Source organism: Cervus elaphus, chromosome 28, assembly GCF_910594005.1.
Source record: "Cervus elaphus chromosome 28, mCerEla1.1, whole genome shotgun sequence".
NCBI classification, from domain to species: domain Eukaryota; kingdom Metazoa; phylum Chordata; class Mammalia; order Artiodactyla; family Cervidae; genus Cervus; species Cervus elaphus.
In genome coordinates this window covers 19,265,388-19,288,649 of record NC_057842.1, presented here as the reverse complement: position 1 = coordinate 19,288,649, position 23,262 = coordinate 19,265,388, and the positions used below count along the sequence as shown (strand labels likewise).

Sequence of the window (23,262 nt, the reverse complement as noted above, 5' to 3'; positions counted from 1 at the left end):
GAATAGAGAGTTCCCTAGGAAAGCTGAATCAGAAATGGTTACAAGTAACAAACCAAATTGCAGGAGTTTAAGCATACAGGGGAGTGGCAGGATGCTGGAGTTTCTTCCCAAACACAAGAGCCAATTGAAGGTACTGACCTTGGGAAGGTTAGATTTAGAAAAACTGATGATAGGAGTTCCTTTAGAAATCTGTTAGTGATGACGTGTGAAAAGAGGTAACAGCACTGGTTATTAGGGAAATGCAAATCAAAATCACAGAGATACCACTTCACATCCGGTAGAGTGATGACTATTTTTAAAAAGAAATGAAAGAATGGTGAGCTTGTGGGAAAATGGGAACCCTTTGCATTACTGGTGGGAATATAAAGTGCTGCAGCTGCTGTGGAAAACAGAATGCTAACTCCTCAAAAACTTGAAATGACCATGAAAGTGAAAGTGAAGTCGTGTCCGACTCTTTGCGACCCCGTGGACTGTAGCCAACCAGACTCCTCCGTCCATGGGATTCTCCAGGCAAGAATACTGGAGTGGGTTGCCATTTCCTTCTCCAAGGGATCTTCCCGACCCAGGGATCGAACCCGGGTCTCCCGCATTCCGGGCAGACGCTTTAACCTCTGAGCGACCAGGGAAGCCCAATATGATGATTTAGCAATTCCTCTTCTGGGTATGTGGGCTTCCCTAGTGGCTCAGAGGGTAAAGCATCTTGCCTGCAATGCAGGAGACCTGGGTTGGATTCCCGGGTGGGGAAGATTCCCTAGAGAAGGAAATGGCAACCCACTCCAGTACTCTTGCCTGGAAAATTCCACAGACGGAGGAGCCTGGTAGGCTACAGTCCATGGAATAACAGAGTTGCACATGACTGAGCATCTTCACTCCTCACTTCGGGGCAGGTACCCACAAGAACTGAAAGCAGAGCCCCTCGTGTTCACAGTGGCATTATTTACAATGGCCGAAAGGTAGAAACAACTCAAATATTCAGTCATGGAAGAGTGGACAAACAAAATATGGTATATGCATACAATGAAACACTGTGTGTGTGCTCAGTCACGTCCGACTCTTGGCGATCCCATGGACTCTAGTCCGCCAGGCTCCTCGTTCCAAGATCCAACCCAAGCCTCTTGCAGCTCCCGCACTGGCAGCTGGATTCTTTACCACTGTGCCACCTGGGAAGCCCATAGTGGAATATTATTCAGCCTTAAAAAGAAAGAAAATTCTGACACAAGCTACAACTGAGTGAACCTGAAGACGTTATGCTGTCAAATGAGGCAAAAAGACTATATTAGAAAATGCTGTATACTGCATGACTCCCCTAACATATGGCACCTAGTCAGATTGACAGAGACAGAAAGTAGAATGGCAGCTCCTGGTGGGTCTAAGGGGAAGGGCAGTAGGGAGTTAATGGGGGCAGTTTCAGTTTGGAAGGGTGAAAGAGCTCCGGAGATGGATAGTGGTGTATGCGTGCGTGCTGAGTCACTTCAGTCGTGTCTGACTCTTTGCGACCCCATGGACTGTAGCCTGCCAGGCTCCTCTCTCCATGGGATTCTCCAGTCAAGAATACTGGAGCGGGTTGCCATGCCCTTCTAAAGGGGACTTTCCCAAACCAGGGATCAAACTCGCTTCTCTTATGTCTCCTGTGTTGGCAGACAGGTTCTTTACCACTAGCACCACCTGGGAAGCCCTGGATTAGTGGTGATGGTTATACAATAATGTGAATGTGAGACAGGCTAGGACCTGGAACCTGGGGACTTTGCTGCAGTGCTTGCACCTTAAGCAACAAAATACAAAGAAATTATAAGGGACTGAAAACAACTGTGTGCATGCATGCTGCTGCTGCTGCTGCTAAGTCGCTTCAGTCGTGTCCGACTCTGTGCGACCCCATAGACGGCAGCCCACCAGGCTCCCCCGTCCCTGGGATTCTCCAGGCAAGAACAGTGGAGTGGGTTGCCATTTCCTTCTGCATGCATAGTTGGGGCAAATTAGGAACAGGATACATAAAGACCAAAACCCCTCTACTACTTCTGAAATGTCAGGAGCAAAAGCAGGTGTTACACATGCTCCCTGCACACATCACCACCAAGGGGAGTAGGGCAAACACCTAAGCCACCCCATCAGTCCAATCCCTAGACACACCCCCTCGGTTCAGTTCAGTCACTCAGTCGTGTCTGACTCTTCGCGACCCTGCGAACTGCAGCACGCCAGGCCTCCCTGTCCATCAACTCCTGGAGTTTACTCAAACTCATGTCCATTGAGTCGGTGATGCCATCCAACCAATTCATTGTCTGTTGTCCCCTTCTCCTCCCGCCTTCAATCTTTCCCAGCATCAGGGTCTTTTCAAATTAGTCAGTTCTTCGCATCAAGTGGCCAAAGCATTGGAGTTTCAGCTTCAGCATCAGTCCTTCCAATGAATATTCAGGACTAATTTCCTTTAGGATGGACTGGTTGGATCTCCTTACAGTCCAAGGGACTCTTGAGAGCCTTCTCCAATACCACAGTTCAAAAACATCAATTCTTTGGCACTCAGCTTTCTTCATAGTCTGTCACTGTTTTCATTGTTTCCCCATCTATTTGCCATGAAGTATTGGGACCAGATGCCGTGATCTTTGTTTTCTGAATGTTGAGCTTTAAGCCAACTTTTTCACTCTTCTCTTTCACTTTCATCAAGAAGCTTTTTAGTTCCTCTTCACTTTCTGCCATAAGGGTGGTGTCATCTGCATATCTGAGGTTATTGATATTTCTCCTGGCAATCCTGATTCCAGCTTGTCCTTCATCCAGCCCAGCATTTCTCACAATGTACTCTGCATATAAGTTAAATAAGCAGGGTGACAATATACAGCCTAGACATTCTCCTTTCCCTATTTGGAACCATTCTGTTGTTCCATGTCCAGTTCTAACTGTTGCTTCCTGACCTGCACACAGATTTCTCAAAAGGCAGGTCAGGTGGTCTGATATTCTCATTTCTTGAAGAATTTTCTACAGTTTGTTGTGATCCACAGTCAATGGCTTTGGCATAGTCAATAAAACAGAAATAGATGTTTTTCTGGAACTCTCTTGCTTTTTTGATGATCCAGCAGATGTTGGCAATTTGATCTCTGGTTCCTCTGCCTTTTCTAAAACCAGCTTGAACATCTGGAAGTTCACAATTCACGTATTGTTAAAACCTGGGTTGGAGAATTTTGAGCATTACTTTGCTAGCGTGTGAGATGAGTGTAATTGTGTGGTAGTTTGAGCATTCTTTGAGATTGCCTTTGTTTGGGATTGGAGTGCAGCACTTTCACAGCATCATCTTTTAGGATTTGAAATAGCTCAACTGGAATTCCATCATGCCCACTGGCTTTGTTTGTAGTGATACTTCCTAAGGCCCACTTGACTTCACATTCCAGGATGTCTGGCTCTAGGTGAGTGATCACTCCATCGTGATTATCTGGGTCGTGAAGATCTTTTTTGTATAGTTCTTCTGTGTATTCTTGCCACCACTTCTTAATATCTTCTGCTTCTGCTAGGTCCATACCATTTCTGTCCTTTATTGAGCCCATCCTTGCATGAAATGTTCCCTTGGTATCTCTAATTTTCTTGAAGAGATCTCTAGTCTTTCCCATTCTATTGTTTCCCTCTATTTCTTTGCACTGATCTCTGAGGAAGGCTTTCTTATCTCTCCTTGCTATTCTTCAGAACTCTGCATTAAAATGGGTTTATCTTTCCTTCTCTCCTTTGTCTTTAGCTCCTCAAACAACCATTTCACTTTTTTACATTTCTTTTTCTTGGGGGTGGTGTTGATCACTGCCTCCTGTACAATGTCATGAACCTCTGTCCATAGTTCTTCAGGCACTCTGTCTATCAGATCTAGTCCCTTGAATCTATTTGTCACTTCCACTGTATAAGGGATTTGATTTAGGTCATACCTGAATGGTCTAGTGGTTTTCCCTACTTTCTTCAGTTTAAGCCTGAATTTTGCAATATCTGAGCATAATATCTGTGGTTCATAATCTGAGCCACAGTCAGGTCCCAGTCTTGTTTTTGCTGACTGTATAAAGTTTCTCCATCTTTGGCTGCAAAAAATATAACCAATCAATTTTGATATTGACCATCTGGTGATGTCCATGTGTAGAGTCGTCTCCTGTGTTGTTGGAAGAGAATGTTTGCTATGACCAGTGCGTTCTCTTGGCAAAACTCTCTTAGCCTTTTCCCTTCTTCATTTTGGACTTCAAGGCCTAATTTGCCTGTTACTCCAGGTATCTCTGGAGAAGGAAATGGAAACCCACTCCAGTATTCTTGCCTGAAGAATCCCACGGACAGAGAAGCCCGGCAGGCTATAGTCTATGGGGTCAGACACGACTTAGCAACTAAACCACCATGACCACCACCAGGTATCTCTCGACGTCCTACTTTTGCATTCCAGTCCCTGATGATGAAAAGGACATCTTTTTAGGGTGATAGTTCTAGAAGGTCTTGTAGGTCTTCACAGAACTCTTCAACTTCAGCTTCTTTGGCATTAGTGGTTGGGGCATAGACTTGGATTACTGTGATATTGAATGCTTTGCCTTGGAAATGAACAGAGAGCATTCTGTCATATTTGAGATTGCACCCAAGTAGTGCATTTCAGACTCTCTTGTTGACTGTGAGGTCTACTCCATATCTTCTAAGGGATTCTTGCCCACAATAGTAGATATTATAGTCATCTGAATTAAACTCACCCATTCCAGTCCATTTTAGTTCACTGATTCCTAAAATATTGATGTTCACTCCTGCCATCTCCTGTTTGACCACTTCCAATTTACCTTGATTCATGGACCTGACATTCCAGGTTCCTATGAATTATTGTTCTTTGCAGCATTGGACTTTACTTCCATCACACATCCACACTGGGTGTTGTTTTCACTGTGGCTCTCTCTCTTCATTCTTTCTGGAGTTATTTCTCCACTCTTTTCCAGTAGCATATTAGGCACCTACCAACCTGGGGAATTTATCTTTCAGTTTCATATCTTTTTGTCTTTTCATACTGTTCATGGGGTTCTCAAGGCAAGAATACTGAAGTGATTTGCCATTCCCTTCTCCAGGGGACCTCATTTTGTCAGAATCCTCCACCATGACCTGTCCATCTTGGGTGGCCCTACATGGCATGGCTTAGTTTCATTGAGCTAGACAAGGTTGTGGTCCATGTGATCAGTTTGATTAGTTTTCTGTGATTGTGGTTTTCATTCTGTCTGCCCTCTGAAGGATAAAGATAAGAGACTTATGGAAGTTTCCTGATGGGAGAGACTGACTGAGGGGGAAACTGGATCTTGTTCTGATGGGTGGGGCCATGTTCAGTAAATCTTTAATCCAACTTTCTGTTGATGGGTGGGGCTGTGTTTCCTCCCAGTTGTCTGACCTGAGACCAAACTGTGGTGAATGTAATGAAGATAATGGTGACCTCCTTCAAAAGGACTGTGCACGCCCAGGTGTACCCACTGCTCCCCACCCTGCTGCAGGCCACCACCGACCCACGCCTCCACCGGAGACTCCTGGACTTTCACAGGCAAGTCTGGGTCAGTCTCTTACAAGGTCACTGCTCCTTTCTTTTGGATCCTGGTGTCCACAAGCAAACAGTGTATAAAGTGCTTAAGAACAGCTCATATACCTGTTGCAGGCAGAGTATGACTTTCTAATTGTCTCAGAAAGAAAACACTGTGTCAAGTTAAACAAATCAATTAGGTATCATTCAGGCTTATCTTTACCATGGTTTCCTGTGTTTTATCCCTAGAGATTTTGTCATTTTGGCTAACAATAAGTGAAACTGTAAGAGAGAAAGACCCAAAACCTTACCCTCTATAATTTGAAAGTAAAAAACAAAAGTGAGATAAAGTAGAAAACAAACAAGAGAATCCAACATTTAGGTATATACACTTTGGCAATCTTTATAGACAGGTAGTAGCTAATTTTGTTGGTGGTGGTGTTTAGTTGCTAAGTCATGTCCAATTCTTTTGTGATCCCATGGATTGCAGCCCACCAGGCTGCTCTGTCCACGGGATTTCCCAGTCAAGAATACTGGAGTGGTAGATGATATTTAATCTCCTCCAGATTTAGTAAGTTCCTTTTGAAGCTAATTGTGCTTTTACTTAAACTGCATATCACTGCATAGAAATTCCTCTATAAAATGCTTTTATTTAAAAGAATAAAATGTTTAATTGAAATAAGCTGAAGAATTATCTCCCTTACACAGGAAAAGAGTTAAAATTAAAATATGTAAATTAAAAGTTAATTTTTTAAGATTGATTTCCAATGTTAAAAAAGTGGTAAATCTCGTGACTTTATCAAGCCTAACATAAAGAGACTAATACATAGTCAATCAATAAAGAGAGTATCACGTTACTTAACTCTCAACATTGTTCATTCTGCCAAAGGTGCTAAAGTGTAAGGGTTCATCACTCAAGCCTCGCAGCCACACGCTGGGGGTTTGGAGCCCACCTCTGACAGTACCTGTCACTTAATCTCCCAGTGCAAAATATGAATGATGGCAATGAGGATGATGATGATAAACCCACCTTACAAGTTTGCTGTCAAGATTGGACAGGTAAGTGTTTATAATGGTACCTGACACAAAGAAAATGGGATAAAAGTGCTACCATTGCATCTTCTGGTCAGTGCAGGTTCTGAAATTGGCAAATGTTATTAACAGATAAGAAACAAATGGTGTCTTTCGATTATCTCCTGCTGATACCAGTTTTCCTTGTATCACTCTGCTGTCTTTAGTAACAGGCCCACCATTTGTTCTCCCAAAAAGCAGCCTCACACCAACCCCTCAACACCCCCTCCCTGTCTTGCCAGGCTGCTTCCTTCGATAGAAGAGGGGTTTTCTCTGCTGCTTCTGATAGCATTCAGTAGCTTCCTTAATTATTGGACAGCTTTATACATGATTGAACACACAAATTTGTTACAATGACATGATAATGTGAACAAACCCAGAGAAATTAAGTAATTGCATACAGCAAATAAAATCACTGCTGCCAAAAGAAACTACTTATGTCAAAAAGGAAGAGTCCTGAAGCAGGAATTCACATTAAAAAAACACACTTTAGCACCAAAATAGTTTTGTTTTACATTGTTATTAATATACATATGAGTGTGGAAAGGAAAAACTGAATATAAAAATATACACTGAACTCATGCTAGTGGTTGCTTCTGAGGTAAGAGAAAGAGAAATATGACTGGAGCATGTGGTCAAAAAACCTCACCTGTACCTGGGACTCTGTTTTTCTAACTGTAAAGTCTGTATAATAGTATTACGTACCTTATAAGATTACTGTATTAAATGAGTCAGCATAGTAAAATGCTATAGCAATATATATTTTTTCAATAACCAGGTGTTTTCCAATGAAATATATATCATAATGTTACCTTGAAATAAAGTTCTCTGCTTGCTTAATCTATAATAAATAAATGAAAGACATTTATTTGAAATGTTATTTTTAAATACACTATTTCACTGCCCTATCCTCTCATATTTTAAATATATTTGATCATTTTTATGTTTATAACAGACATATTGATTAAAAGCAGGTGAAAATATATACTCTAAAGAAGCTTATTTCAATGTTGTAATAGGTTTTTGAATCCTAGTCTATCAGTAAGTATATAAAAATATTATTTGTGTCTCTTAGTTATAATTTAGACATATGTTTATTTTTTGTTTTTATTTATTTTTTATTTTAATTGGAGGCTAATTACATGTCTAATCAAATGAAAGTATTTTCAGGTTAATTTTTAAGGTTAACTTTAAGCCTAATTAAGCAATAGCATAAAGTGAAAAAAATTTTAACGTAAATACTAATGTGTTATTTATTAGGCACTGACCATTCACATTTTGTGCACTTTTAAAAATTATTTTTATTATTATTTTGGTCAATGTTTTCCTATCCTAAATATCAATATCTTTATAGCTTTTAAGCAAGTAATCATCAGAACATAAAATGAAAATAAATTTTTAATTTATTTTATTAAAATATAGTTGATTTACAGTCTACAAGCAATAAATGCTGGAGAGGGTGTGGAGAAAAGGGAACCCTCTTACACTGTTGGTGGGAATGCAAACTAATACAGCCACTATGGAAAACAGTGTGGAGATTTCTTAAAAAACTGGAAATAGAACTGCCATATGACCCAGCAATCCCACTTCTGGGCATACACACTGAGGAAACCAGATCTGAAAGAGACACGTGCACCCCAATGTTCATCGCAGCACTGTTTATAATAGCCAGGACATGGAAGCAACCTAGATGCCCATCAGCAGACGAATGGATAAGGAAGCTGTGGTACATATACACCATGGAATATTACTCAGCCGTTAAAAAGAATTCATTTGAATCAGTTTTAATGAGGTGGATGAAACTGGAGCCCATTATACAGATTGAAGTAAGCCAGAAAGATAAAGAACATTACAGCATACTAACACATATATATGGAATTTAGAAAGATGGTAATGATAACCCTATATGCAAAACAGAAAAAGAGACACAGAAGTACAGAACAGACTTTTGAACTCTGTGGGAGAAGGTGAGGGTGGGATGTTTCGAAAGAACAACATGTATATTATCTATGGTGAAACAGATCCCCAGCCCAGGTGGGATGCATGAGACAAGTGCTCGGGCCTGGTGCACTGGGAAGACCCAGAGGAATCGGGTGGAGAGGGAGGTGGGAGCGGGGATCGGGATGGGGAATACGTGTAAATCTATGGCTGATTCGTATCAATGTATGACAAAACCCACTGAAATGTTGTGAAGTAATTAGCCTCCAACTAATAAAAAAATAAATAAATAAAATAAATAAATAAAAATAAATAAATAAATATATATATAGTTGATTTACAATGTTGTATTAATTTCTGCTATATAGCAAAGTGATTCAGTTATACATATATACACACTCTTTTTCATATTGTTTTCCATTATGGATTATCATAGAATAGTGAAGATATTCCCTATGCTATATTGTAGGAACTGCTGTTTATCCATCCTATATGTAATAGTTTATATCCGCTAACCCCAAACTCCCAAACCTTCCCTTCCCAACCACCCCTCCCCCTTGGTAACGACAAGTGTGTTCTCTGTGAGCCTGTTTCTGTTTCATAGATAAGTTCACTTGTGTCATATCTTAGATTCCACATACACGTGATATTATCATATGGTATTTGTCTCTCTGTCTGATTTACTTCACTTAATATAATAATCTCTAGGTCCATCCATGCTGCTGCAAATGGCATTAAAATGAAAATAATTTAATGATACGTTGGAAGAGAACAGTCTTGTTTGGAAGCTAGCGTAAAAAAATCAGTGAGTCGTTAGGTAGATAGAACCACTGAACAAACCTCAGAGGATGAGTCTACTCATTGCTGTATCCCCATGGCCTGGAGCAGTGTCTGACATTAGTGGCATTTAAACAGCTATCTGCATTTTGAATGAATGAATGAACTATTAACCTCTAAAGCTATTATTAGGCAGAAAGTTCTGGTTTTTGTAAAAGAAGTGGTTCTCAACTCTGGGGGAAGAGCAACTTTCTTATGGGTATTTGGAAACATGCTGTGAGATCAGCTTGTCACAATGACTGTGCCATGGACAGTTAGTACCTGGGGGCCAGGGGTGCTGAATTCTCTGCAACATGGAGAGAGGTGGAGGCGACATCAGCAGGACAGTTCAGCCCAACAAAGAACTTTTCCACCCAAAAGGCAAACAACAACCCATCAAAAGCTGCTGGAAGCATGTACCCACTGCCATGTTTGAAATGGATAACCAGCAAGGATCTTCTGCATAGTAAAGAGAACTCCGTTCAAAATTATGTAACAATCTTAATGGGAAAAGAATTTGCAAAAGAATAGATACATGTGTTTGTATAACTGGGTTCACTTTGCTGTACATCTGAAACCATCACAACAGTGCTAATCAACCATACTCCCATATGCAAAGTTAAAAAGAAAAAGAATTACTGCAAGGAGCACTGAGGTAGAAGGGATAAATGAAATAAAGACAAGCAAACCAGAATAATGAAATCAGAAAGGCAGGGGCGGGACGTGGGCATCCTTCATAGTGCTCAGGAAGTCTGTGCTAAGAGGGGAGAAGGAACTGTTCTGAAAACTGAGCCGGCCTAAAAATGCCTCCAAATGTTTAAATCAGAGCTTCTGTGATACATATACTAGCCAATAAGCAACACCAAGCATCTACTTTTTATAGTTGAAAAATATGGAATAATTATAAAGTAGAATGCAAATTTACTTTAAATAAAGATAAGAGATTCAAAGCAGTTTCACGTTTGTGGCAAGCATCTGGGGCATATTCCCAGAGCTCCGTATAACCCATTCCCACACCTTCGGTGGCTGACACTTTAGTGGAAATTCTGCCTCAGGCCCTGAGCGGTGAACAGTTCATCAGAGGCAAACATCAGTAAGAAGCATGGAACGCTATGTACCAGGAGAGGAGCAAGCAGAAAAACAGCATCTAAAGGAAGGGGAAGATGTTCAAGAGAACACAACAAAGACAAGTTCCAAGGTGTAAAATACACAAAATACAGAAATCAACTAAATTAAGGCCATGTTTATTTCACTTATTAAGTATTTGTTAAACATTTGCATATGCATCAGGCATCGTGTAACAATAATTGAAACTCACGGATCGCTTAGAGAGAAGGTAGCAAGGGTTTCTTTTTAAAGGATGAAAAAGAACCTCACAAAGAAGACATCTTCTGTGGTTCTGAACAATGATCAGAAGCAAGATAATATTTGCAGACATGCATTCAAGGAGAGAGGTCAACCTGTATCCAGGCTCAAGGCAGGACTAAGTCTCACACATTCCTAATGCTGCAACAAGGAACGTGTGGCTGCTATCTTGGTCAGCTGGGAGGAGGGACGTGACATAAAGTTGAGGACAGGTTGGGGACATACTGCTTCAGCCTCCTATGGGAATTTGGGTTTCACTCTAATTGGGAAATCACTGAAGGGCTTTCATCAGGCATGAGTCAGCTTTCATCTTACTAAGATCACTGCCTATAGTGTGGAGAAGAATTAGAGAGGAGACAAAAAAAAGGGGTGGGGAGAACATTAAGGAAGCCAGAGCAAGAGTCGAGCTGAAAGATGACGACAGCTTGGTCGAGGGTGACAGCAACTGAAATAGGATATACAGACAGATATGAAGCACAGAGTTAGCCATGAATTGGAAGTAGAGAGTGAGCCAGATGTGAGTAACTAACAAGCAGGACTCTGGCATGAGTAACTGCAAGGGTGGCAGAAGCCGGCGTGTTCCATCAGGCATGTTGGAGGAAGAAGGATTTCAAGAGAAGTTGATCAAAGACTCAGTTCTGGACTTCTTCACCAGCAGTGCCTAAGAATCATCCTCATGGAGGTGTCTAATAACCAAATCTCCAAGTCAGAAGTGAGCTCTGGATCAGGCTGTGAATTTCAGAGCTCCAGACACACAGAGGAGCCTGTAAACACCTGGCTTTGGATTGTTGTTATTTAGTTGCTAAGTCACGCCCAACCCTTTGTGACCCCATGGACTGTAGCCTGCCAGGCTCGGCTGTCCATGGGATTGCCCAGGCAAGAGTCCTGAAGTGGGTTGCCATTTCCTTCTCCAGGGGATCTTCCTGACCTAGGGGTCCCACCCATGTCTCTTGCATTCCCTGCATTGCAGGCAGATGCTTTACCACTGAGCCACCAGGGAAGTGGTATTTAATAGGATCACCTAGGAAATATGTGTTTGTCTCAGACCACAGGAAACACACTAAGTATGATCCCATGGGAGAATAATGTCATTTCCAAAACTTTGTCCATTATATTTCTCTTGTCAATGGTTTTATCTGGTCTTCTCATACACTAAAGTGCAAAGGAAAAGAAACAAAAAAAGTAAATATTCTGGCTCTATGTGCTTCACAGTTGAATAAACGATTCCATTTCAAGATGTAGCAATAATTGCTTTTTATTCATATGTTTCCTGTATTTTCTGTGAGTTGAGTAAAATGATCACTAACAAATGTTTTTCAGAAGTTCACTGTGAATCTGTAACCTACAGAACATTAATCTGGGAAGCATGCAGTCTTCCATATTTCAAATCTTACAGGCCCCCAGCATCACCTACAAGGTAAACTCAACCCCAGGCTGCATATTCTTCTAGCCTCTCTCTTCCCAAACCCACATAACAGGGCATGATTTAGCAGTCAGTGCTTCTACAGCTTCCCACTGTTCTGCTATTGCCCATGCTTCCCCTATGCATGGGGGAAATGAAAATGCAATGTTTCTTGTTCAAAAAATTATGAAGACTTTGAAGGTGATGACAACATGGCATTAAACCAATGCAGGGTCCCTCTGAGGCCTTGTGTAATTGCACAGATCTGCAGGCCCATGAAGCCAGCCCTGGCCTGTTTCCTGCCCTGGGAATAATAATAATACTATCTGCTTCCTAAGGTTGGTATGGGGATTAAATGAGGCAATACATGTAAAACGATTAGAGAGTGCCTGGCACATAGGAGACATAATGGAAGTGTGAGCTGCATTGTAGTTGCTGTTCAGTTGCTAAGCTGTGTCTGACTTTTTACCAACCCATGGACTGTAGCACGTCAGGCCCCACTGTCCTTCACTATCTCCTGGAGTTTGCTCAAATTCATGTCCATTGAGTCAGTGATACTATCTAACCATCGCATCCTCTGCCGGCCTCTTCTCCTTTTGCCTTCAATCTTTCCCATCATCATTCAACAACTAAAGACACTAGAGTCATTTTTGAGTTAGAAAAAGTCATGTCTTCCAAATTTTAATTTTATCATTTAAGCATAATTTTTAAAAAAAAAAAAAAAAGAGTACAAGAAAAGTTTTCATATGTGCATCTTTCATTCTTTACCCTCTTTCCATTGAAACCTTCTCCCACTACAACTCAGCACCCAGCCCTTCCAGGTCATTCCTTCTTTGATAGCTCAAGGGAAAGCAAAGTGTAAAGACAATGTCTATGAGCTATTTCAACTTCTTCAGGAAGTTGTGGAGAAGATGAAGTACCTAAAATCCACTGGTTAAACCCTGTTTTTGGAAAGAGGTTCAGCGAAACAGGTCTTTGAGAAAAGAGTAATGGAAAGCAACCCAGACCTGATAGAAGGGGATCTTCCCATGTTGTCAAACTTGGAAGAAAGGAATCAAGGGAGGAATAATCTGCAACACTGAGGTAAGGTCCCAAGACCATTTTTGGCCCTAGTCTGCCTTTTTTGCATTGTGGAGGAAAAAGTACTTGGGGACTTCCATGGTGGTCCAGTAGTTAAGAATCCATCTTCCAAAGGAGAAGATGCAGGTTCAATCTCTGGTCAGGAAACTAAGGTCCCACATGTGATGGGGCAACTAAGCCGACATGCCACAATGAAGACCCAGTGTAGCTAAATTTTTTTTTTAAAAAAAGGACTTGAACTTGGATTCAGGAACTTAGAATTCACCATGTCCAAGCAATAGCTTCTGTCTGGATTTGACACTTAGCTACATTGGTAAAATTTTAGGATTAAAACAGAACAACCAATTTTATAAAGAAAGGTGACTGGAGTCTTATCACTCAAAGTCTCTAATTTCTTTTTCTTGTGTATGTGTCCCTGCTTATTTTTTTAATGCATTTATTTTTTAATTGAAGGATAATTGTCTTACAGAACTTTGCTGTTTTCTGCCAAATAATTAGAAGCAGAAAAATAATTTCAAATATTCTGTCAATGGATCTTTAAAAAGTAATAGCATTTCTTCTTAAATTTACATGAAAAATAGTGTAGGCATTTCCCCTTTCTCAGACATCTTCTTTATATCCAAAAAAGGAGGAAAAAATGACCAAAATTAATAGCAATCATTATCACAGTAATAGTGATTTTCTTCCAAGAAGCTTAAAGTACTTTTTAAACATCATTTTATAATGAAAAGAAAGCAAATGAACTATTGAACTACTGTGTTACCATCATTATTTGCATAATGTTATAGCATCTGTAGTGAATTTTAAGATAGTTGAGAATATCAGACATGTAAGAAATGCAAAATGACAGAGGCATTTCTTTTATTTTTAACTCTGAACTTTATTTTCTCTAGAAAAGTACTGGGTGATTGAGTTCCAGTAGCTCCTAATGCCAAATACACCAGGGTGAGCTTAAGACAACATAACAATTTAGAAAATGAGGGACCAAATGGGAAATGTCACATCAATCTATCAACCTGGTTCGTGACTCGTATGGAAAAGATATTTCAATATTGGCATCCATGACAATCCTCATACCAGCTCACCATACAAATTAGATTATTTTGGAATAAACATTTAGCCAGTAATGTAGGTTGTGCTAGTCAGTCCTTGCCAGAGAATTGTGGATGCTGAAGCCTTTCATGTACAGATGGGAATTTTGTCATTTCTCTGAGATTCTATTAGCACGTATCACTAACCCCTCTCAAGTAAGTATTTGATTCCTCAAATGTAGAATTTTTGTGCAATTATTTGCAAGTGAGACATAAAATCTTGCGATCAGTGTAACTGAGTGGGTTAAAGACATTACTCACTTTACAGAGACAGAATGTAGTTCTGTTGGACTAGAGTTTGGAATTACAGAATTACATACATTTTGGAATTACATACATTTTTGTCCCCACCACTTATTAGCTGTGTGAATGTGGGCAAATAACCTTACCGCTTCCAACCCTCAGTATTCTTGGCCATAAAATTGTCCTAAAAACAGTGCCTGCTTCATAGGGTTGCTACCAGGAGTCATGAAATAATCTATGAGGAGCACTCAATATATATGAAATGCAAGAAATTATTTATACATTCAAATGCATTTAATAGCATATTGGTAAAGAATCCACCTGCCAGTGCAGGAGACACAAGAGATGTGGGTTTGGTCCCTGGGTCAGGAAGATTCCCCGGAGAAGGAAATGGGAACCCACTCCAGTATTCTTGCGTGGGAAATTCCATGAACAGAGAAGCCTGGCTGACTACAGTCCCGTGGGGTCCCAAAAAGTCAGACACAACTGAGCCACTGAGCACTCACAGAAAGAATATAGTGTCTAATATAACGGGATATGAGCAAGTTTAACATAACTTCAGAGATAAATATTATCGGAAACTGCAGCCACTATTACGATAGCAGTCATTTTTGAACACCCACCTGGGGTGGGGAAGCAGCTCGGCATAGGGAACGCTTGGCGTAGGAAATGGTGGGTTGTGAAGAGCAGTGTCAACTATGGACATAAGAGCTGGGAAGCCTAGACTGATACATCCTTCCCTCCGGCCCACAAGAGCATCTCAACATCATCTGAAGACAACTTTGATTCTTCACTTTCTCTCACGCCCACACCCAACCTATCAACCAGTTATCAGTGCTACCTTCGAAATACATCTACAATCTGACCATATCAGGCTACCTCTAACTCCAACACTTTGACCTACATCTTCGTTATTTTTCTGCTGTTATCCCTTCTCCCATTCCTCCACAAAACCTGTTCTCAGCTATAATGATCCTGTTGAAACCTGAACATGATCTTGTCACTCTTGTACTCAAAAGTTTCAGTGGTTTTCCAATGAATGTAGAATAGAATCAAGAATTTTTTTCTATGAGTTTCAAGGTTATATACTCCTTTTAGATAATTTTTCCTACCAACTTCCTATTCAGTCTTTCTGATCCAACTTCAGTGGTCTTAGTGTTCCTCCAACACATCAAACACACACCCATCTCAAGGTCTCTGCATCCATGATACCCACCATCTAGACTATCTTTCTGCATGATATCCACAGAGGCACTTCCTTCATATTTCTCTTCAAATGACATTGTACCAGAGATGCCTTCCCTGACCCTTCTGCATAAACTAAGCTCCCCATCACCACCACTTTCTTCTTCATACACCTTTTCTTCTTCACAGCACCTATCACCACCATCAGACAAATATATTATTCACTGTTTACTGCCTGATCTTGTGCTAAAATGTAAATTTCATAAGAGGAGATTATTTTCTTTATTTTATTCATCAAGGCATCCTAGTATCTAAATTGGGCTTCCCAGATGGTGCTAGTGGTAAAGAACCCACTTGCCAATGCAGGAGACATTAGAGATATGGGTTCCCTGGTCAAGAAGATCCCCAGGAGGAGGGCATGGCAACCCACTCCAGTATTCTTGCCTGGAGAATCCCCATGGACAGAAGAGCCTGGCAGGCTATAGTCCATAGGGTCGCAAAGAGTTGGACATGACTGAAGCGGCATAGCACACACACAGTATCTAAATTAGTCCCCAGTACCCAATAAGTGGTTAACAGAAGTTTATAATTGATTGGCAGAGTGAAGGAGAAAGTGGTACCCTGGATGACTCTTCCAATCTTGGCTCGTGGAAGTGAGCAGATGATGATTCAATTCATTGATACTGGGGATCCAAGAAGAGGGTCTGGTAAGGGGTGTATTAGCTCTCTTTTCCTGCTTAACTAATTACCCTAAAAGATATCAACTTAACATACTTAGCACAGAGTTTCTGAAGGTCAGAAATATGGGAGCAGGTCTCCATGAAATTGCAACCAAGCTACCGGCCAGGGCCACAGTCATCTTAGGAGTCTGTTGTTACTGAAGGATTCATTCCCAGGCTTGCTCATGTGGTGGTTGGCAGGTCTCGGATTCTCCTTAGTGATTGACTGTAGGTGTCAGTTCTGCTCCATGAGACTGCTGGCTTCCTCTCCTCCCCACAGCAGCTGGCTCCCTCTCCTCCCCACTCTGTGACCCACCCTCCCCACACAGTGAGATAGCCAAAGGAAATAAAGCACAAGCAAGAGGAAACTTTCCAGATGGAAGCTGCAGAGTTTTTTTAACCTAATAGCATAATTGACATACCAACACTTCCTCCATATTGGTCACATAGACCAACCCCGGTACAATGTGGGAGGGGATCACACAAGTAGGTGACCATCAGGAAGTAGGAATCCTTAGGAAGATGGCCAGGAAGGGGGACAAACTGTCACTTCAATAAAGGACAGGCTGACATTGAAAGGTCTCTAAGATATTTAAGGGGACATGTCAAGGAAAAGTTGGGGTAGAGGGCAGTTCTAACAAATGAGGACAGGCCAGGAAAACATCCTTCTTTAAGTGTGCTTCAGTGATAGTTACAGCTCATAATTCAGATTTCTTACATTGGGATTAAAGTTGATCTAATTTCATTTCATTTTATACTACTAATATTATTTATTTTTTCATTGAAGTATTGTTGATTTGCAATATTATGTTAGTTTTAGGTGTGCAGCAAAGTGATTCAGTTTTACACAAATGTGTATCTCCTTTTTCAGATAACATTGTTATTTCTGATGTGTGAACTTAGAAGAATGTATATACTTATTAAAATTAAGGAAAACCTTCTACTCTATAATTAAAGATTAATACAGTTATATGTAATTAAATGAACTATTGATTCACTCTGGTAACAATACCAGAGTATAGTGCATTAAGGAACATCTATAAAGGATAAAATCAGAACACATAAAATTCATTTTCCATTCATCCTACACCATTGTGAAGTTTGAGATCATCAGGCAAAAACAACCCAACATTCCCCTATCTGACTCAAATCTTCTCTATTACCTTCCATTTCAGTGAGAAAAAAGAAAGGATAATAATCCTTCCAATCATACCCTGGGTGCCAGCTGGCCTGACCATCTCTGAGAACTTGCTCTTGAAGAATCTTCCCACTGCTTACTTCTCACATCACATCTTCTCAAAGGACTCTTCCCTACAGTTTATAAATACCTGCACATGCCCTCTTCTTAAACAGCAACCTTTCTGTACCTTCCTTACTTTTTTCTTCAAGTGCAGTCTTATCTACTTCCTTCCTTTTTCTGCCATACTTTCCAAAAATAAAATATGCTACCAAATTCCTATATTTTTCTTTTCATTTACCATAATCCAAAGTATATTCTCATCTGATGTGTTGAAATTGTTCTCCCATAGCCATCAGAGACCTCATAGTCATCAAGCCCACTGGCTTCTTCCCATTTTCAACTTCCCCTGCAGCACTCAATTGTGTTAACAGCCTTCTTGTATAAAAACCTCCAACTGGTTCACTATAGACTCTTCTGATCCCATTCCCCCCTCTCTCTTTGTGGTTACTCTGTCTCCTGACACCAATTTCAATATGAACATCTCTTAAGGATTAATCCATGGATTTCTTCTCTTCTCTCAAACTGTTTTCTCCTTTGCCAGTTTGATCCAGGCTCATGACTTGAAATACCAGCTGGATGTTGATAATTCCTTTTTATCTATGTAGAGCTCTTATTTTTCTCTAAAGGTCAGCCCCACATTTTTAACTGAACTAAATACATTTCCTCCTTCATGGGGACACCATCCTCCTGAGCCCTAAGCTGAAAACATTTTCACACCCTTAACAGTTCACTCTCCCTCGGTTGCCCACATGTAATCAATAGTCATTCTGCCTTCATAACAGCTCTAACATCCATTTCTTCCTCCACATTCTCACCACCACTAGCTTACTTTAGACTCTTGGGATTTTTCATTTGGAGCACTGGCAAAGTCTCCAAATTGTCTCTATTTTTTTCCCCCTCACATTCTGTTTTATATATCATTCCAGAATCTTCTAATGTCCCTAGAAAGCTTTCAGTGACTGCTTATTACCAAAGGAAACCCAAACCTTTATTCTGATCTTTTATTCTCTCCAACTAACTGATACATCCTTAGATGTCACACTTTTTACCAATCTTACAAAAAGGCCCCAGCCTCCTTGATTTGGTTTCTGCTTTTCCTTGAACTCAGTGATTTAAGATTCATTACTAGTAAAGTCACTGTTTGGCCTCAGATTAATGATCAAATAGCTTATCTGTTAAAGAAAATAAATTCATGATATCATGATACTTGTTAAAGAACAATGAGGCAGAATTCATTAAGGGGAAGCATCATGACTGGTATAAGGACAAGGAGTTTTGCATCAGGGAAGAGAGACTGGACTTCACACCAGATACAACAGGGAAAAGTGGGGATTAATAGCCAGGAATGTAAGGGAGCAGGATGAAAGTTGGGGGATGGGAAATTACTAAGGGGAAATATGGGGCCAGGGGGATTCTGGCTAAACTAACCTAGCAGGATTCTTGCTGAAGGCAGGCCAGGGTGATCACACATCACTTGGGGATGGTAGAGGATGGGGAGCTTAAGCGGATATTAAGAGTGATCAGATATCAAGGGACAGGCTTCCCTGGTGGTTCAGAGGTAAAGCATCTGCCTGCGGCCTTGAAGACTCCACCACCTCGGAGCCTCCCACGCTGCCCATGGTCATGGTCAACCCCACAGTCAACCCCACCTTGTTCTTCAACATCGCTGTCCTTGGTGAGCCCTTGGGCCTCATCTCCTTCAAACTGCTTGCAGACAAAGTTCCAAACGCAGCAGAAAATTTTCCTGCTCTGAGCACTGGGGAGAAAGTATTTGGTTATAGAATTTCCTGGTTTCACAGAATAATTCCAGGATTTATGTGCCAGGGTGGTGACTTCACATGCCAAAATGACACCGGTGGCAAGTCCATCTATAGAAAGAAATCTGATGATAAGAATTCCATCCCGAAGCATACAGGTCCTGACATTTTGTCCATGGTAAACACTGGCCCCAACACAAATGGTTCCCAGTTTTTCATCTGCAATGCCAAGACTGAATGGTTGGATGGCAAGCATGTGGTGTTTGGCAAGATGAAAGAGGGCATGAATATTGTGGAATCTGTGGAGTGCTTTGGGTCCAGTAATGACAAGACCAACAAGAAGATCATTGCTGACTGTGGACAAATCTGATAAATTTGACTTGTGCTTTACTTAACCTGATGTGAAGAACTGACTCATTTGAAAAGACCCTGATGCTGGAAAAGATTGAACGCAGGAAGAGAAGGAGACAACAGAGGATGAGATGGTTGAATGGCATCACTGACTCAGTCGACATGAGTTTGGGTAAACTCCGGGAGTTGGTGATGGAGAGGGGCCTGGTGTGCTGCAGTCCATGGGGTCGCAAAGAGTCGGACATGACTGAGCGACTGAACTGAACTGAACTTACTTAACCGCAAGACCATTCCTTCTGCGGCCCAGGAAAGGACCCTTCACCTGCATCTGCTAGAAATATCCTATGATCTTTATGCTCTCACTTTAGTTTTTTGGGTTCCATATTTTCCCTATCCCCTCTTCAAGTTTAGCTGGATTTCAAAGTTAAATTTATGATTATGAAATAAAAACTAAACAACAACAAAAAAAGAATCTGCCTGCAATTCAGGAGACACAGGAGAGTCAGGCTCAATCCCTAGGTCAAGAAGATCCCCTGGAGGAGGCCATGGTGACACACTCCAGTATTCTTGCCTGGGAAATCCCATGGACAGAGGAGCCTAGCAGGAGACAGTCCATGAGGTCACAAAGAGCCAGACACAGCTGAAGCGACTGAGCACATCACAGCACCTTCATAGCAAAGGTAGAGGATTCTGGCCGCACTGACAACAGGATTGTTGCTAAAATTAACAAGGCCAAGACAGACATGGAAGCCCAAAGTCAGAGCTTAACTGAGAAGTGCTCAGAAGAGTCTGAGAAAATTTTAGTCCAGAAGATGATGTTTGTCAATCTTAGCTGAGTTCAAATACTGCTGCTACTGCTGCTGCTGCTACTAACAACCTTCAAAAATGACCCCCATGTCTCATTTTTTGAAGATCAAGAAACGTTTTCAATGAAAGATCTCCCATTGGCAGCTTTAATTATTCTTTTCTGCAAGAGAGCTGGTTTCTTATCACATAGTCAAGTGCAAAGTTCTGCTCTGTGTCTTTGTCTAGCTGAAAAAGTAATCCATTCAACCATGTATCAGATTTGAAATGTATCCTTTTACCAGTTTTCTAATGAAAAAAAATCTTAACTGATACAAAAAAAAAGTTCCATGAGACATACTTTTGCACTTACAATCACCTAATAACAAATCATTCCTTATTTATTCAGCAATAATATTTTATGATTTATTTATGAATTTAGAGGTAGAAATCATTACTAACTAAAGTCACCAATAATTGATGCAAAGAACTAACTCATTGGAAAAGACCCCCGATGCTGGGAAAGACTGAGGACAGGAAGAGAAGGGGGTGACAGCAAGTGAGATAATTGGATGGCATCATCAAATGAATAGACATGAGTCTGAGCAAACTCCAGGAGATAGTGAAGGACAGGGAAGCCTGGCATGCTGCAGTCCATGGAGTTGCAGAGTTGGACATGATGTAGAGACTGAACAACAACAATAATTTTCATGGACTAGAAATCCACCAAAATTATATAAGTAATAATTCTCCAGAATATTGGCTAATTCCACTGAAGCCACTATCAGATACCATACTAAAATTTAAAACATTGCAGATAGCAAATTTGACAAGAAAACAAATCATTCCAAGGAAAATGTTCTCCTTTTCTGCTTGATAATTGACTAAAATGGAGAAAGTGAGTAAACCGAGTTATCATCCCCACAGACCAATTTCTCACAATCTATATAATAATTCTTTCAGGCTCTCCAGGGTACTTTCAGCTCCACCAGCCCTACCTCAGTCCTCACGTTCTTGGCTCTAAATTTGAGCCCAGAAATCGTGGGTACCAAGCTGCTTTTTAGTACAACTGGTTGTCAGTATGATTCAGTTGGGCATGGAGGAAACATACTTTGCCTTTATAACCGAAAGAAGTGGTTCTTTGATTCCAATTCTTAACACTGAGCAATATTTTACTTTCTAGTATATGTAAACTTTACAAATCACATTAGTATGTTGACCTGAAGAGAAATATTTTACCACCACACTCTTGACAAGCATTGGTGGAGGGGGGGGGGGTCACCCAGTAAAGGTCTGTCAAGAAAACATTGGACATGGAGCCACAAGACCCATTGTGACTCCCAGCACTTTTCAGCTCAGTGACTATCATGTCACATGCCCTCTTTGATTTTCAGTGTCTTCAGGTGTAAAACAGAAGTCATTACTCTCAGGTGAGAGAGTTCTCATGCCAGTGAAAAGTGAGACACTACACGAGACAATCATTTTGTGAAAACTATAAAGCAATACACAAATAAAGTATGTTTTTTTATGAGGCCTCAAAAAATCTCACCTAACAAAGACAAGCTCCTCACAACACATTCACTTCTTTGGAAACTCATATTTTTCAGGATAGAAAAGCATTTAGTTCCATGTGTCTCTGTATGAAACTGAAAAGCAAATGCACTTTGATTGACTAATAGCTGTATAACTCTGAAGAAAACTGAGCTAAAATAGGACTTGGGTAATATTAAGGTGAAATTGAGCAATATTAAAGGCAAAAAAGTTCTGCTAGGTTCCAGCTTAAGGGGACAAAATAGGAAATAAAAATACATACTTCTCTCAAAATCCCTAAAGAAGTTGCCTTTATTAGTGTCAGGAGACACACTGTAAAATTTATAGACCACTTAAGGACCAGTTATAATCAACCTGGAGAAGAAGAAAACTTTCAGTTTTTCTCCACAAATCATCTCTTTTCTCAAACAGTAATCAGTTCAGTTCAGTTCAGTCGTTCAGTCGTGTCTGACTCCTTGTGACCCCATGAATCGCAGCACGCCAGGCCTCCCTGTCCATCACCAGCTCCCGGAGCTTACTCAAACTCATGTCCATCGAGTCGGTGATGCCATCCAACCATTTCATCTTCGGTCATCCCCTTCTCCTCCTGCCCCCAATCCTTCCCAGCATCAGGGTCTTTTCCAATGAGTCAACTCTTCGCATCAGGTGGCCAAAGTATTGGAGTTTCAGCTTCAGCATCAGTCCTTCCAATGAATACCCAGGACTGATCTCCTTTAGGATGGACTGGTTGGCTCTCCTTGTAGTCCAAGGGACTCACAAGAGTCTTCTCCAACACCACAGTTCAAAAGCATCAATTCTTCGGCGCTCAGCTTTCTTTGTAGTCCAACTCTCACACCCATACATGACTACTGGAAAAACCATAGCCTTGACTAGGTGGACCTTTGTTGGCAAAGTAATCTCTGCTTTTAAATATGCTATCTAGGTTGGTCATAACTTTCCTTCCAAAGAGTAAGCGTCTTTTAATTTCATGGCTGCAATCACCATTTGCAGTGATTTTGGAGCCCAGAAAAGTAAAGCCAGCCACTGTTTCCACTGTTTCCCCATACAGCAATATCTTTCCTCAAATTTTCTTATGGCTAAGATTAGAAAGTCAATGGTGCACTACATTTTTTTCAATAATTAATACACCTCTCCATATTTTTCTTATATCAAATCACATCCACTTACAGTGATGTGGCTAAG

At 40.8% G+C, this 23,262-nt stretch overlaps 1 protein-coding gene across 1 annotated transcript; it reads left to right on the top strand.

Moving 5' to 3' along the window:
* Positions 1–19,261: 19,261 nt before the first annotated feature.
* LOC122685492 (peptidyl-prolyl cis-trans isomerase A-like) lies at positions 19,262–19,765 on the top strand. The gene has a single exon (XM_043890332.1). It carries the CDS (start codon positions 19,262–19,264, stop codon positions 19,763–19,765), a length of 504 nt encoding a protein of 167 aa, XP_043746267.1.
* The last annotated feature ends 3,497 nt before the right edge of the window (positions 19,766–23,262 follow it).